Source organism: Geospiza fortis, unplaced genomic scaffold (assembly GCF_000277835.1).
Source record: "Geospiza fortis unplaced genomic scaffold, GeoFor_1.0 scaffold84, whole genome shotgun sequence".
Classification (NCBI taxonomy): domain Eukaryota; kingdom Metazoa; phylum Chordata; class Aves; order Passeriformes; family Thraupidae; genus Geospiza; species Geospiza fortis.
This window is the reverse complement of record NW_005054363.1, coordinates 2362925-2380433: the sequence shown is the minus strand read 5'-3', so window position 1 is coordinate 2380433 and position 17509 is coordinate 2362925. Positions and strand designations below refer to the sequence as shown.

The following is a 17509-nucleotide window of genomic DNA, read 5'->3' as shown; positions in this document are numbered from 1 at the left end:
AGGATGTCATCCTTATGCCCCCATCCATCCTTATCCACTCATCCAGACCGCATCTAGCTAACTGGGCTCAAGGATGCTATGGGAGACTGCCCAAAGCATTCTTTCATTAACAGTATTCAGTGCCCAGTGCTATCTCCTAGTCCACAGAGCCAACCATCACATCACAGAAGACAAACAGGCTGGTCAGGCATAATTTGTCCTGAGTAAATCCATGGGGTCTGCTTGGAGCTGATATACATCTCTTACTCTCTATACGTCAAGAAATTGCTTCCAGGAGGGTTTGCATCATAATTTTCCTGGAGATTGGAGTGAATCCGACCAGCTTGTAGTTTTCCATATTCTCCTTACCATTTTGGAGAGCAAATATAAGGGTAACTAAGGATAAGCCATATTTAAACACATCCTCTGCACTAGTTTTAACAAATCAAGTGCTTAAGAATTTTAAGACAAAATAAAACTCACTGTTGTGGCCACAAAGAAACTTTCAGCATAGTTTTTTCTTTCTGAAAAAACCTTCTTGAAGAGAACGACCTGGTAAACCTATTCTATGAAATCAGCATGCAGCAGTCATTGCAGAAACAGTATTTGCAAAAGGAACCAACATCTGAACTTTCTGGTCCTCTATGAAAAATCCTATTAAGTATGAAGTGCTCTATATACATTTTTTAACTCTTGCAGGGCTATTGGATCTTCAGGTCTTTTCTGCAGCACAGCTTTTCCAGGCAGAAGTGAGTGTGTTCCCTTTGAAATATTGGATCATTGGATTGTTAAGGCACTCCAAAAATGCCAAGTGATGTTGGTTTTCAGCTCTGGACTGAGGAGGCTTTAGGGCCCCATCTCTAGTGTCCTGAGCCAATGTACAGGCAGCTGCCAGATGAGAGGTGGTGCTCCACCTACAAATGCTGTCATGTTTTGTGAAAAGTGGAATTCAGCCGGGATGTGTTAAGGTCTCTGAGGAACCAGACGTTCAGTCATGTCAAGATGGCATTAGTTTGGGCATTTAAAATGTCATGGACAGCTTTGTAGGTAAAAATACAAGTGCCTGCTTCTAATGTTTCAAGAGGTTAAGTATGTTTTTGTGGCTCTTATGCTGGGACTTAGGTGCTTGAATCCTCCCTGAAGTATGTTCTATTGCAGATAGGGGGCTGTGTCTTTATGAAGTGTTCCTTTAGTAGTGGCTTTTCTGAAGACAGAAGCATGTTTTGTAGTATCATTGTAGTAGTATCATTGTAGAAGCATGTTTTCTAGATCTTCCATTCAAATGGAAGATCTCGCTAGTTTGACCTCTACCCTCTTAACTGTTCAATTTCTGTCAAGGAGTCTCTAAGTTCTCATTTTGATACTGAGAATTTTATAGGATGAGCTGAAGATTTTATATCAACCCAGGCTGATTCCCTCACCTTCGTATACATTAAGCATTGTCCAATGGAAACTTGTAAACATTGTTTAGAACTGTCTGATTGCTAACACACATTTATTTGTACCTGTGTCATTATGCTTTCTTGGAACTCGTTTGGTTGGCAAAGGATTGCTTAACATGTTGATTTGAAATCCTCCATTTCCCAAGTGCAAAGTGATTATTAGTAATTTACTGTAATCAGAGGAGTGGTTTGGCCCTTAAAGCAATTTTGTTTTTTGGAAGGAAACTAGAACTTCTTTATTACTTTTCCAAAAGAACATTTTTCAAAAATACATGATTCTGAACAATCTGGAGCTAACACAGCTAAATAATTTTTTGTCCTCCTGTTGCAGTCAGTGCAGATTGAATATAGTCTATAGCAGGGAGGAGCTTGTTGTTCCCCATATAAATGAGTGGTTTGGCTTAGGGGTGCAATGTTTGCAATTATACTAACACAAATAGCTTGTAAGTCTGCATGCTTTCTGGTGTAGGCCTTTTTGCATAAACCAAGAGAAGGCAGGCATTAGTGTTGTCTGCTCCCTGTAGCCTTACATTCCTCCCCTCCACTCCCTGCCTTATGGAAAAAGACCTTTCCATAACCCAGGCTCAACTAAAGACAGTTTGCAATGAGTAGTTTGCTGCTCATATGTACAGTCCGGGCTTGTTAATATATTGATTTGTTCTGCTTTGGTATTTTTATCATTGGATTAAGACTTTTACCTACCTTGGGCTGTCTTTTAGCTCTCTTCAGTAAGCAAAGTGCTGTCAGACCTTTGTAAGAATTTTTCCAGCCTCCCGTTTGTCCTGGTTCTGGCCAGGAGGGGGTTAATATTTGCAGTAGCCAGGAGGGGGCATGGCTATTTCCCAGAAGTTATTCTCTACTACCTTATGTCATTTTCTGGGGACAGTGGAAGGGATCTCTTGCAGTGGGGATAGTGTGATGGTGGTTCTGGTGTTAGCAGGGGTGTGTGGTGAGCAATTGTGTGAACCATTCACCTCATTCTTGTACACTGTTACTGGTATTGCTGCTGTTACTGTGTTTTCTTATTTAATTGCTGTTTCCAGTAAATTGTTCCTATCTCAGCCCATGATGTTTATGTTTCATGCCTCCAGTTCTCTTCTCTAGCCACCCACATCGTGGAAGAGCAGAGGGCAATCAATGAGGGGCTTGTAGTTTGGAGTGTTTCAGTGGGGACACTAAATTGGGGAATACCTTTACTAAGCCATGACACCATTTCGCTTTGAGATGTGAAACTGAAGTGAATAATATTGCATTGTGTCACATTGCTGCCTGGATGGTCACTGCTTGTGCAATGTGGTTGCTGATTACAATTCAAGGAATCTCCTTAATGAAGCTGGAAACTTCCACTTTGCACCAAATTAATAAAAAGTCTGCTTGTTGACAGATTTTTTGTATACTATTCAGATTTCTCCTGCTCCCTGTGGTTTCTTCCTATCCAACATGTCCCCATAATTATTTCCTTTTCTAGCTCTATTTGGAATCACAGAATCTAAGCTGAGTTGAATGGGACCCACAAGGATCATCAAGTCTGACTCCTGGCCTTGCACTGGACCATCCCCAAGAATCACACCATGTGCCTGAGAGAATTTTCCAAACACCTCTTGAGCTCTGTCAGGCTGGTGCTGTGACCACTGCCCTGGGGAGCCTGCTCCAGGGCCCAACCACCCTCTGGGGGCAGAACCTTTTTCTAATATCCAACCTAAACCTCCCCCAACACAACTCCAGGCCATTCCCTCAGTTCTGTCACTGGTCACCACAGAGAAGAGATCAGTGCCTGCCCCTTCTCTTCCTCTCATGAGGAAGTTCTAGACTGATGAGGATGCTTTTCATGGTGGTGTTACCATTGTGTTGATCCATGTCAGTTTCAGTTGCTGTTTCTAAAATACTGTAGAAACCTGCTGCTAAATTTATTCAAGATATAGTTGGAATTAAATTTTCTCTTAATTGGTTTTGAATTAGAACACCTCCCAGGGTCATTTCCAACCTGAGTTTGATTATGGTGTTTGTCTTTTCAAATTAAATTTTTTTGTCTTCCTGTTTCTCCATAGCCTAGCTAGTATTTTACAAGTTAGGTAATTTTCTAGACATTTGGAAGAACTATCTAGTGCATGATAACGTCTTGTTAACTGACCTGTTTTTCTCATACTCTCTTAAGGTGTAAGCTACTTTTTCTTTTTTTTTCTTTTTTTCTTTTTGCTAGAGGCATTTGCTATGATAAGGTCTTTGAAATTGCATGGAAAACCTCATCAGTGCTTCCTTTTAATGATCTCTTAACTTTTGATACCATGTTTGTAACCTGAGCTTTGTCAGGTCTCTGTAATTCTACATTTCAGATTGGAACAAAGTGGGCTTCTGCACTAGAAACAGTTAACTTGAATGTATTTTTGGGGAATGCCTTCTGTGGTAATTCCCATGACTGTTTTCCCTTGCATGTTTGTAAGGATGTCGTTTTCCAGCCTTAGTGAATTTCCCTCTGCATTTCCCTCACTGACCTACTTCTTCTTTTCAAAGAGGGTAGGATAGGTAGGGAGACGTTGCTGTGCAAGCTTCATGGTTATGTATGAAGTATCTCTGTCCTTCATAGTAGAATTTATGCCAAATTCTTCACCATGACCTTCTTTGTTCTCCCCTATGATAAAGCTGTTCATTATTAGCAGAACTGCCTTAAAACAATTGGTATTTCTTCCAGTACGAGAAATGGTCTAACTTCTGCCTTTCTGAATATGGGACTGACAGGAACTACTTAGATCACTGTCAAGTATTGTTGGATTTTTGGGGTTTTTTTATTGATGTGTCTGCATGTTATTATGTTTTATCTAGGTTAGAAATGTAATGAGAAGCATATTGACATGTATTAGCTAGGCAGATGTTAGGGAAAAATGCTATAAAGTCTGAAATATTTATTGTGAAGTATCATTATAGCTTGCAAATATTTCCTTGAGAAGAAAATTTTCATGGGGACAAATCTGTAGCTGATATCTTGAATCTGTTTATTCCCTCCCTCCATGCTTTTAATTTAGCTTGTTTTAACCCCACTGCAACAATTGTTTCTGTAAATTCACTTTTTCATCCAGTTTTACAATTTGTTACGTGAATAAGTGCTTTCAGTTTAGCAGAAATATAAAACTCACCAGCACTCTCTGACAGGGTGATACAGCATTCTTATGATGTGGGTTGGGACAGTTATTTTTTGCAAATTGCTTGCCTTTAAAAGTAATTTTCAAAATTTAACATTTCTTCTCAGTGTCAGTTAAAGATATTTATGTGCTCGTACAACACATACTGTTGCAGTATGTGAACTAGTGTCCTGTAGTGATAAATTCAGTCAGTACAGGTGTGAGTCACTATAAAACCAAGAAATGTATGTATTTTAAATTTCATTCTATATTATTCTTTTAGAGGCAGATGTTGATCTGAACTAGATAGTATTTTTCTTTCTTTTTTTTTTTTTCCTTTTGTGACTATTGATTATTTGCAGTCAAGGACTAGTAAATTCGCCTTTGGCAGGTGGGAATTGACAGATCACTTTGCATGTAAGAAAGAAAGGGAAAAGTGAAGACAGTCTTCAGCTCCCTTGTGGTTTGCCTGAACTGATAATAGCATGCTCTGATGTACAGGCTTGATTGAAAGAAGTATATATAGCATGCTGTTTTCTTTGCATAGCAGCAGTGATTTAAGAATTTCCCCCTCATATTTCCAGTGTTTTATATTAAAGCTTTTTGTTTCAGACATTAAAAAGCACATGTAGGTCAAGTAAAGAAGTGTTTGCCAGTACGAACTCTGTGCTAAGCATTCTGGGAGACTGCTTTCTTGCAGCAGATGAGGATTCTTTGTGGCTGGCAGCAGAAACTGCAGCAGTATCTTTGCAGTTTCCTTTCATCTTTGATTATGTTCTGAGGATCTCTGAATACAAGAGCTCTTTCCATAACCCCTTGGAATATCTTTTCATCTCTCTGGTGGAGTGCAGCACATGCTGAAAGCCTCCTGTCTTCTACAGCTGTGGTGTCCTTTGCTTTTCATCACCCTCTGATTTTTTGTCTTCAGCCGCTGGATTTTTGGCAGTATTTGGCTTAAGCAAATAGGATTACATTTCAGTAGCTGATGGTTTCTAGTCGAGGAACATACTAAATGTGGGACATAATGAGGATTGTACAAAGAAACATTTCTGCAAAGCACTGGAAAATTACTCGAGTCGTGCAACGGAAGAAGACATTCTGCAAATGCAATCAGGGCTGCTAGAAATGCAAAATTCAACAGATTGGGAATGGGTTGCACGACAAGTGTGATTCTGTTTAAAGGCATTCGTACAGTTTTTGAGAGAAACTGTGGTTATATATGCAAACAGGAAGGGGAAAACAATGCCCTTGAATACACAGCATTCAGCTTGCCAGATGAAGATTCAGAAATATTGATTCATTCATTCCTGGTAAATAAAAACTTGTTTCATTAATAATTTTATCTGCTAATTGAAAGCTAAACTAAAACCAGAATAGCATGTTTATTTAACATCTGCTATGTACAGACATGGATATGTATCTTGTCCTGATATTGTGGGATGTTAGTGCATGTATGTGGCATGTTATGTATGTGTGCATGCAGCTGTAATGTTAAAGCTTAAGATTCATATTCCTTGTATCATTTTGATTTCTATTGATAGCTCTGAAGAGTTTCCACTCTGTAATTGTTGTAGAAGATTGTCTGCTCTTAGATCTTTCTAAACATACTCTTGGAATGTATTTGGCACTTGAACTGAGTAACAACTGATGGTTATTTGAAAAAACTAAGGAAGGCATTGTTGAGGAAACAGTAACCCAGCATTTAAGGTTTATTTTTTTCTTATGGATTTGGGTGTATTTTTTTTCCTCTGAAATTGTTTAACTGTTCTATTTCTGTTTAACTTCCTGAAAGGGATACAGGAGCATTCTAGAAGGAAAAAAAATGGTTAAAGGTAGCAATAACTGTTTCCTGAACCTTCTTTGCTCTGAAAGGCTTTCTAGGTGTTTCCTGATGTAAAAGAAATCAGGCTTTAAAGTGAGACTGTGGTCTTTGTACCCCCCAGGTTCATGACGTGTTCGTGCGTCAGGTGTATTACATTTAGGCTTGAGGGGGTGGAATTTCTAGAGCTAACTAATGTGCATAACTTGCTTCACAATTGGGCTAGTTAAGGATTTTAATATTAATTCAAACCAATTTGAGTTTACTTGCTAATTGCTTTGTCACTGGCTCAGTAGTTGGGATGAGAGGGGCGTGGTGCACTGAAATAGCTGGACAGATTTTGAGCTTGTTATCTTGCTGGCATAACCATGCTGTGCAACTGCAGCTATGGGAAGTCTTTAGAAATTTCATAAAGCTTTTGTTGCCTTTGTGCTGTTCAGGTCCTTTTTTTTTGCTGAACTGAAATTTAAGGGAAAAAACAGGTGTGTGGTTGCACATGTGTGTGAATCTGTCTACATACACATGCATATGTATGCACACATGTATATTTCTATTTGTGGATACACACACAAGCTTCTAGGAAAAAAACACAGAATAATCTGAGCTGTCTTCAGATGCTTTAAATAACTTATAGTATGTATATTACCCTTCATGATAGCATTGCATTTGCTTAATATAGTTTGATATTACAAATAAAATGGCTTCCTCTGGGTATTAGAAGCCTTTTTACACTGTTAGCCATTTTAAAGTTAGCCTCATACAGAATATTGTTAGAAATTTGTTAAATTCTGTGTAATGAGTACTTTCAGTTACTTTGGTAACCCACTGAATTTAAGACCTAACACCCTTACTGGCCTGGAATTCTACATATAGTTAGGTGAGTGAATGAAGTGCTTCCTTTTTTAATGTAATATGACTTACTGTAACTTGGGATATGCAGTGAAATTTTTTTGTATATATATTTTTTTTGTTTCACGTGGTCCTGTTCCAGCAATCATTTTTCTTTAATTTTGTCCTACAGAATTGATACAAACTGGCAAGATGTGCTTAATCTGCCATTTGCAACTGAAGTTCTACATCTGTCTCTCGGGGGGTTGGATTTTTTCCAACTCCAAAATGTCTAGATGCTTGTAAATAATGACATTATTTTTTTAAATTTTCCTGTATGGCTTTGGTAGCTTGGTTTAACTGGAAGTAGTGGATTAAGATATTTTCCAGGGGAAAATACCTGAATGTTAGTATGGAGGAGTGTGAAGAATCAAGGAGTCAGAATGGCTTCTTGCTCATTGTAATGGACCAGTGTAGTCCAGACGAATAAAAGTCAGGGTTTTACAAGAAGAAAACAGGACTTAGTTTGAATGTCATGCTCTTGATAATCAGAGCTGGCATTGGCTATTGCTTTCTTAAGTGTTGTCTGAGGCTGGGGAGCAATTGCTACAGATTTAGCCCTGAAGATTGGAAGTGGAATTCTCTGAAGAATGGGAAGGAGGGGGAAGAAAATGCAATCCTGGCAACAGTGACAAGTGATTTTATGGAACTTGTTGAAGTATATAAGACTTGTATCTCTTAAATTACTCATTTATCTCATTACATAATGTCTGTATGCTTTGCTATGAAAGCTAGCTTGTCTAGCTTGTTCCCTTCCAAAATGGTGGCTTTCAGGAGGACAAATTGTGTTGCTCCTCGTCAAGAAGCTGTGCACAGAGGTGGAGACTTCAGGTTCATCTCTGAAGAGAACCTGCATGGCCAAGACCAAGAATGACACCAAAAGCAGTGTCACTTGCTTGTGTTGTTTTTTATTTTGGTGATTGTTGCAATAGATGCAAGTGGGTGTATGGTTTCACCTCTTTGTCTGTGCTGTAATGTATCTGAGCTGCAATGTCTTAGCTTAGCCTATTTGGCTGTACCTGCTATCATGTCTGTTTAGCCCCTTTGGATCAAATATCTCCTGATACAGAGCTATTGTCAAAACACCAGTGAATTTCAGGGACTCCTTTCATTTAACAACACATTGATCCTCTTGTAAATCGATGTTGAAAACCTGAAAATTTCCAGTGAAAAGGAAACTCTCAGGAAGTAGCTCCACTTGAAGAAAAAATTACCTCCTCTGAGAAGAAAGTAAGGAGGGAGAGGCAGTTGATTTAGCATATGTTTTTCTTATTTACCCTTTAATTCAGATGTCAGGAGGTTAAATCTAAAGTCTAGTTAAATCTAATTAAAGTTTTCTCTTAAGAGGACCTGCTCTTTTGATTGCTTGACGGAAAAATAAAATGAAGCCCATGTGAGAATGTGTTCTCAGGAGTACAGTTTATTTCTGTCCATCTCATATCATTCAAACTTGCAATGAAAATGGTATAGCTTAACTTCAGGCATATTTCTAACCTACCACTCGGTATTGCCAAAACATGAGTCTTGTAGGGTCTTTAGGTCCACATTGATAAGGATCTTTATTTTAATAAAACATTAGAAATTTAATTTGAGATCCTGTTAAAACTTGCACCAAAATTAATGAAATTATATTTTCCCCAAATTATGCCCATCTTGGGCTTAATTATTTTTTGGCAAGTGTTGAGAAAACATTTAATGTGCTTAATTTTGTAGTAAGTTGGAGGATATAGTTTCAGAATACTAGCTTGAATGCTTATTTAGTTTACTTAATTTTTCTCAATTTTCCCATGATTTAAAAAAAATTAATCTTCAGAACAATATTGCGTGTTATTTCTTTTTATATTCATATTCTTTTTTGGTTTGGTTGGTTTTTGGTTTTGGGGTTTTTTTGTTATCACTGTATAGGCAAACATTATCTCAGAGTCAAATGTTGGTGTACAAGTTAGGTCCTAAACAGCTGTTTTGGGTGGTTGATAAAGGTGGAAAATGAGCAAGGGTAAATGATGTGGTGATGACAGAACTAGCAAAATGTGAAAGTTTGAGGCTTGCTAAGAAGCCCCTTGAAGTATCTGGTGATGGAAGAAGCTGGGGTGAGTGGGCTACCAGCACCTATGGAAGAGCTAGAAAATTCTGAGGTGACACAGACTGCGCTGAAGCACATTCACTTTTTTTTACATATTTGTCTGAAAATTACAGAAAACAACTCCTTTTTTTCCTGTGCTTGAAATGCTTTCTGCTCAAGTTGCTTTTTGTGGCCTAACCAGCACTGGCATTGCTCTCATTAAGCTTTAGAACCTTGTAGTTTGGTAAACATACTTAAGTTAGTATGATGGCTGTAGCTTGTGCAAGATGGGGCCTGATAATTTTTAGTCTTTAAATTGGTTATGTCTGGTGTTGAAAATATCTGTTACTTAAATTGCTCTTACACAATTTCTGAAAAGAAATGCAGGGCATTTTGAAATAGCACGTGTACAGCTTTTAATAGGGTAGATTTAGGTGTTGGCTGGAAGCTGAACCTGCTGCATTTTAGTAGCTGCACTGTCTTAGTCTGTGTCACCAGTTGACTTGACAGCAGCATCATCATTAGGTGTTCCTGAGTTTTTTGGTGACTGCTTTTCCTGTGCTGCTCATGAGTCATCTGGTTTATTAATAAACTGTGACATCTTTTGAGATACACCAAAGTCTGGGCATGTGGGAAGATTGACTAATGACAGCAGTGAGCTGCTTCATTCTGGAAATAACTCCGCAGGAGACACTCAAGTTGCAGATATTTTGGTTTCAAAATGAACTATATATGTATAATTTTTAAAAAATATTGTTCTTAATTTAATGTATTGTGTTTTAAACTATAAAGCCTTCATTTACTGAACAGCTTACATTAAGGTGTGTTCTTGCTGTCTGAATTTGCAAGTTAATATCAACTTGTTTGTATGAGATAGAAAGGTTTAGTAGAAATATATAAAAGGAAGGAGTTCTGAGGAAGTAATTGTGCTGAGTAAGTGGAAGTTGTTTTATTTTAATATGCTCAAACAGCTTATGCAGCAGTTCTGTAATGGTGTGCAGACAATTTGCATGAGTTAGCCTGTTGTTACACTCTCATAACTTGCTTCAACTTGTAACTGTATTACCAGTGGCTTTTATTCATCAGCAAGGGGAGCATTAGGCTTCCTTAGGCCTCTTAATGAGGAAGAAACAGATATATATGAGGACAGCGTCTGACTGTGGCATGGGGTTTTTCATGGGTCACTTGAATTAGAGCACTTCTTTTATCTCCTTTCATCTTACTGCTCTGGCTGAATAAAAACCTGGTGGCTAATGTGCTGACTTGTAGTTTTGGCTAATCTCCTGATGGTTTCTGTAGACTCCTTTTGTTTTGACCTTTCATTAGATTCCTTTGGGAAGAATGTTCAAATGTCCATCTCCTCATATCCCTCTGCTCTCTCAGGAGGGGAAATTGCAGCACATATTCACCAAGTGTGTACCTACATCAAATACACATCTTTGAAAGATGCATGAGAGGGCTATCAGAAACAGGCTGGCAAGCACTCAGTGCCCTGGCATGCAGAAGATAAGGTTAAGCATTTTATCTTCAGGAAAAAAGTCTTCAGCCCTGGGGATAAAATCAGGATAGTTGGTTAAGTCTTCATGCATAATCCATTGTTCATCCATGACAAAATATGTTGGACTAGCACAGAACGATAGCCAACCCAAAAAAATGGCACCAGTTTACATCCAAATGGAAAACGCATTCCCTTTGAATATAACAGAGGGGTATCTTGTGCTGAAAGAAGTCAAAATGTGTGGAGCTAAAAAAACTCCAAAGAGCAACACAACCTATCGAACAAACAAAAAACCCGAACAAAACCAACCAAAAAAACCTCTAAACCACCCTAAAAACCCATACAAAAAACTCCTGAAACCCCCCTGTAAAGTTTTATATGGATTTAAGGAACGAGAAGAAGACTCCTGAGGTAGAGAAGCTGCACATGTGAAGCTTTTAAGACTAGACTTTTAAGACTAGAGTCTAGACTTCATGAGCTAGAGTCTAGACTTCATATGGAAAGGAGTTCACATCTCTGCTCCTGTTTCTTGATTAATACTTCTATCCACTTGCTTTAGGAACAGCCTGAATGCTCATTTGACTCATCTATAGATGTAGGTACCCTATTCTGTAATGAAATTAAATGCAACTCAAGTGAATCATGGAATCCTTTGGTTTGGAAGGGACATCTTCCACTAGCAGGTTGTTTGGAGCCCCATCCAGCCTGGGCTTGAACACCTCCAGGCACCTTCCCACACCTCCCCTTCCTCCCCCATCCTCAAGCTTGCTTGGCACAGAACTACTTCTGTTTGAGAGATCATCAGACTTGGGGGTTTGATCGACTTTTTGTGTGTCTGTTCTGCCCTGTTAGTTTCTGATAGTCGTAAGGTCCTGTCCAGTTAGGAAAAAAGTCATCTTTAGTCCAGTACTGTTCCCACAGTCAGTTTGCTGGTGTATGTCCTGTCTGTAAGGACATATGTCAGAACCACTGTTAATTCAGAAGTGCAGTTTTAATCTTGACATCTCCTATTTGCTTGATATGTTTTCTTTTATTTTTTCCTCTTGGACCTTAAGGAAGTCTGATTTTGCTCAAAAACTTTCCTACTAAGATGGTTTGAAATTAATTGCAGCACAAATTGATGCTTCAAAGATAGTCATATGCAGATATGTGACATGGACAAAAGTTAATCTATATTTTGCTTAGCTCTGCTGTGATTTTACACTTGTTTTGATTTTTATTTGTCACAACATCAGAGTGCCCAAACTAAGTACTGTATAATGAGATATACCATGTCTGTGTTGACAACTTTAGCCAAATTAATATTCTGTGGAATAAAGCTTTTAAAAAATGCATTGTGCAGAATCACTATGGATCCAATAGAGATGTTCACTGCAAGAATCCTTTAACTTTATACTGCTGCTAATAGAAAGGCTTTTTTAGTCCAGCTTCTTGAGCGGTAGTACAGACCTCTACATTGGTGTTACTTTTTTTCATTGATGCAACCTACTCATGATTGAGATCTCTTCTGTGTAGTATCTCAGCATTTCTGTCCTTTCCAGGCTGCTGAATTCTCTCCCTAAAAATAGTGTTTTGAGAGTAATTTTCCCTGCAATGCAAAATTTAAGATTGTATCATTCATACTGATTTCAAGATATCTCTGCAAAGAGTGGTTGTTGTTCTCCCTGTTGTGAAATAGACTTATTTCTTGCTTTGCCAAAGAAAGTGAACATGAAAAGTTGCATAATGTGTAGCACACTCCTATCTGTGTCTTACACATTTTCTTTTCTCATCCCTGTTTCCATCTGAGAATGTTCTCCTTATTGGTGGGACTGCAAATTACACGTTTGCGGTGTTTGCCATAGAAGGAGTCTTCCAGAGTTTTGTGTGACTTTTTCTGTTTCATCTGAGTGTAGCATGGGTGGCAGGGAATTGCCAGGTGAATTGCTTGCTGCATTCCATCTGCTATCAGCCTTTTTCTTGAACTTGTGAATATGTTCTTCCAGGGAAGCGTTTATCTGTTGGTCACTTATGAAACTTGGCAGCGTTGAGATATGTATAGCTGCAACACTGAATCTTTCACTGACTTGTGAAATGTTAGCCTTGAATGCAGCTGCAGGGCAAGCTGCCAAGTGTGGGAGGGCAGTGCTGGAATATCTTGTACTAATACAGATGAGAGCAAGAAGTACTGGCTTTTAATGGTCCTTGTCACGCTGCTAAGGTGGGTTCATATTTTCAGATGAGCTATTGCCTTAAAAATCCAGCCCAAACCAAAACCCAACCAACCAAAGAAATCCAACCCCCAAAACTTTAGCAAAACAAAGCATCAACCCCCCTCCAGTTACCTATCCTTTTCATTTTTGAATAATTTTTTAAGAGATGCTGTGAGTTGCCAGGGAAATTAGAGGCACAAAGTAGAGAGTGTAGCCACAGAGCAGAGAACGGTGTACGGTTTTAGCAAATAATACAAAATCCTTCTGTTTTCCCAGATACAGGACATTCAAACCTACATTAATATTATTCCTTCTTCTCTTGTTCTAACTCCTCTCCCCCTGACTGCTATAGGTTAGGGACAGTTCTTTTCCTAGAACAGCTTACAGAGGCAAGTTTGGTGCCTGTAATTATAGCTTGTAGGTTTAGTGACCTTGATGCAGACTTTAAGTTGGACTTGAAGCAAAAGAAGGGCCATCAAACCAAACCACTCAGATTTTAGGCTGTTCCTACACGAAGGTTGGGCAATCATATTTTCTTCCATTAAAGTTCAAAGGAAGTCCTCATATGCTGCCTGTTCCCTTACCATCACTCACTTTTTATTATATGATGTTGTGCATTAGCTAAGTAAGTTCTTGAAGTGAAAAGTGATTTGAAGGAATCAAATCTTTTGTCTTTTGGACAGCAGATTGGCTGGATGAATCACTGAGAACTTTGTTACCTATGTAATTTTGTAATTACTTAGGCTGTTCCTTAGGACTGTATGATGCAAGAAGAGAGCCAAATATTTGGCTGTTGGAAGTGGTGTGAAAACTACAGTTGCTAGAGTACCATGTGAAGTCCTTCAAGCCACAATGTTTGTAAAAAGATGAACTGCATTGTTTCCATAATAATGTGAGTTATTTTGCACGTAGGTCTCTAGCTAGTAATTTCCTGCAGTTTTGAGAGCCATGTTGGAAATGCAGTCAGTTTTTGCACCATGACATTTTCTGTGTGTGCACTATATTCATGAATTTTCTGTTGATCATTATTGAAGTAAGTGACTGATGTAACAAACTGAGTGGTTTTTTTTGTTACTTTTTAAAAAATTGCAGTTAAGGAGGTTAAAACTACAGGTCATGTAACAAGATGATAAAAGTTTCATCATGTCTTAAAATCCTGGTTTTCATCTTTCACTTTTTGAATTTTACTGTATTATTGGTAAATTGTTTCAATACACTACTTTATTAAAGTAACTTGAATATTTTGACCGTGTGATAATACCTGGATAAACAATATTTCTTGGGATTTTGTTAGTTTGGTTTGCTTTGATATTTTTGCTGTGGTTTTTTTCTTTGTTTGGGTTTTCCCCCTAAGTGTTTTTAAATTAATTAAATTCTTGAGGTAATCACTAAGTCCTCAACAGAAAATAAATGTTGGAAGTACACATCAGTTTGGCAGTTAAGGTCTATTTCATGCAGGACACAGTTCCAGAGGTACTGCCTCACACTTCTGTTTTTGTTACATGAAAGAACCTCTTCTACTGGTGTATCTGTGAGTGAAATGCAATCTAGAAATTACATGAGTCATTCATAAGGAAAAATAGCTTCTGTATCTTTAAACTGATGTTATAAAAATGTTAGCCTGTTGGCTTTCTTCTTATCCCTCATCACATTTGAAGAAGAATAGGAAGAACAGCAGGGAAAGAAAATCACATTTATAGTGAATTAAAGTAACCTAGATGCATTCAGGAGAAGTACCTGAGTAGGGTAAAATAATGTTACCATTTAGAAGAAGAATCCATTGTTAAATTAAGCAGAAATACTACTTGCAATGCATATAATTTTAAAGCCTGTATTAGTATGAGTGTTCACAAATGCCTTTTGCATAATAAGGTTGTGCATTTCTGGTTGCAGTTAAGTATAATTGCAGACCATCTCAATGAAACAAATTCCTGTTTGGCAGCTGCATCCTCAAGTAATGGTGTAATTTAGTCTAAGCTGTTCTGTGCTTCCGTTCTCTGAAAACAAAGGGGGCTGGTGCAAAATAAAAAGTGTAACTAAATGTTCTTGAACTATTGTGTACCTTGCTTTATACACAGGAAGATCTGTTTTGTAAATTTGACTAAACTGCTGGTTTCCTTCTTAACTCTTAATGAAGCTTTATAAAGTACTGTTTTCTGGAGTTTGGTTTCTCAGTATGAGAAAGGCAGCTTAAAAAGTACATGGATTGAACTTGTATTTCCTAGAGAAAAAGTCAGAAACATAACCAATCATTATTGTCTGGACAATAGATAAATGTTATTATTTCTTTCTGTCCATTCTTTAGAAATGTAGTTGCATTGTGGACTCAATTTCAGACTTGTTCAGACTCAATTTCATGAGTGCAGGCTGAAATAGGAGTATGTTACACAAGTGTGAGAGTGGAGAGAAGGGGAAGAGAAAGGGAGATCAACATCTTATGTTGGGTCTGAAGAATAAGAAACCTGTGCCTCAAGTTGTGTCTTCTTAAGAATACTAGCAATAAAGTAGGATAGTTGTGCTTCTCCACAACTTCATCTGCTTTCTGCAGTTCAAGGTGACTTTCTCTTCTACTAGAGAATAGATAAAAGTTCATGGCAAATTAAATTTAGGATGTGAGTTATATTGAACTGAGATAACTAACTGTCCCAAGAGAACTGAGAGCTGAATGAAGGTGGTGGCTTAGTTTCCACAGCTGTCTGGTTCCTTAGTAGACAGAGTCTAAAATAAGGATGTGTTTCTCTGGGGAGTTGAATTTTCTCTCAGATGTATTTTTGCTTGGTAAATACAGCTACTGAGGTTTGTGAACTTGGAGATTGCAACTCATTAGTGTTGAAAAGAAACAAAGGGAAAACCAAAATATTCCTCTCAAAACCTGGAGAAAACTGCTCATCATCATTCACTTTTTTTTCCCCCAGGAGGAATTTAGCTAAAACTACTGTGTGGGGAAGTTGGAGCAGTCAAACCTTAAAAACTTCCAAAAATGTCAGCTAGGTTGCTTACAAAATTCCTTTGCAATTGCACAGAAATTATTCTAATAAAAATGCTGCTTCTTATTTTGCCACTGTATGTGTGTGCTGAGCAGTGGCTGTAAGTAGTGCTATGGTAAGAGAGTAGGTTGGGTTAAAAAAGCAAAGTTGGAGCATAACTTGTCAGCTGCCTGGGAAGGTGGTGGAGTCACCATCCCTGGATGTGTTTAAAAACAGACTGGATGTGGCACTTGGTGCCATGGTTTAGTTGAGGTGTTGGGATATGGGTTGGACTGGATGATCTTGAAGGTCTCTTCCAACCTTGTGATTCTGTGAATTCTGTGATTGAGTTTATGTTGTAATTAAAGACTGGAAGGAAGAGAGCAACCACTGAGCACTGTTGTAGTCTGGATATCCTGAGGCCAAGAGACACTTGTGCAAGCTGTTCACAAGACAAGGCTGACACCGTGCAGGGTTTTGTACTGGCCAAAGGCAGCGAGTGATGGCTGGCTGGTCTTCATGGCTGCAGAGGGTTCTCCCAAGTGTGTTCTCTCAAAATGTTTGAGGATTTTGTTGCATTGTCTCTGTGTTTTTGGATGCTGATCAGTCATGGACACCTACAGTGTTTAAGGGTTCTGAGGAGTAAGGAAGGAGCGCAAATAATGTGCAATACAGGAGTGAGCTGACTGCCTGAAGAGAGGAAAGAGGCAGAGGGATACTGGTAGTGGAAGAGTTAAGTTTTTTGAATTTTATTTTGAGTTGGTATCTTTGTAGAGTATGTAAGATTTTTACTGTGAAGGCAATTGGGTGTTAAGTGAAACTTTTAGTATGGATTTAGCACTAAGATAAAAAAGGTCATGCCCACTCTACCCCCAAAAAAGAGCAGTGTATCTGTTCAGGGTGAATGTACTTGGTTAGTGGCAGATTGTTGATAGCACCTGAGTAAGTGACATTATTGCAAAAAAAATTTTAAAAGAACAATACCTAGGGTTTCATGCTTCTAAAAAGACACAGTTGTCAATAAGTGACTAATTCTTGCACTAAAAATATTTTTGAATTATTGAAAGCTTGATTTTATACATGCTGTAAAAGACTCAGCCTGTTTTACGTAGTAATGTTAGATATGTACATTCTCTTTTGTGTTTGGCTCATAACCTTAAGGCGTTAAAATGGATCCACCTTTTTTTTTTCCTTCCCCAGAGGAGTACAGCATGTTTAGGGGCTGGCCTTTGTCTGTCATGCATTCCCACCATAACAGATTTAGCAAACTGCAGCTGAGAAGTTAGACTAGTTTGTGCTTTGTGCTGCTTGTGCCAGGGAAAAAGCTTTTGTTTTCACTGAATCACTGGCATGTGGATTACTTTGATGCCAAAAAACATACAGTTTTGCTGCTGTCTGTATTTTCAATGAAAGAATGCAGGCAAGAACAAACAGAAATCCTAAGAAAGAGCTTTCTGTAGAATCTCCACAGAAAGGCAAGGATGCAGGTCCTTGTGAAGTGCAAGTGGAGAGTCCTGTGCTTGTGCTGGTAAGAATTCTTTAAACAA

The 17509-nt window shown here is 38.3% G+C and overlaps 1 protein-coding gene across 4 annotated transcripts in view; it reads left to right on the top strand.

The window, feature by feature from the left end:
* Positions 1 to 5257: 5257 nt before the first annotated feature.
* The window catches only part of DOCK9 (dedicator of cytokinesis 9), a 96168-nt gene continuing 83916 nt past the window's right edge, over positions 5258 to 17509 (top strand). Inside the window, exon 1 of one of the 4 annotated variants that reach the window (XM_031059536.1) lies at positions 5258 to 5847. In XM_031059536.1, the coding sequence (XP_030915396.1) occupies positions 5686 to 5847 (162 nt within the window). In that variant the 5' untranslated portion in view covers positions 5258 to 5685. Of the gene's footprint in view, positions 5848 to 17200; positions 17491 to 17509 lie in introns of those variants that run through there. The other 3 variants (XM_005424120.2, XM_031059535.1, XM_031059534.1) reach the window with 3 other exon arrangements.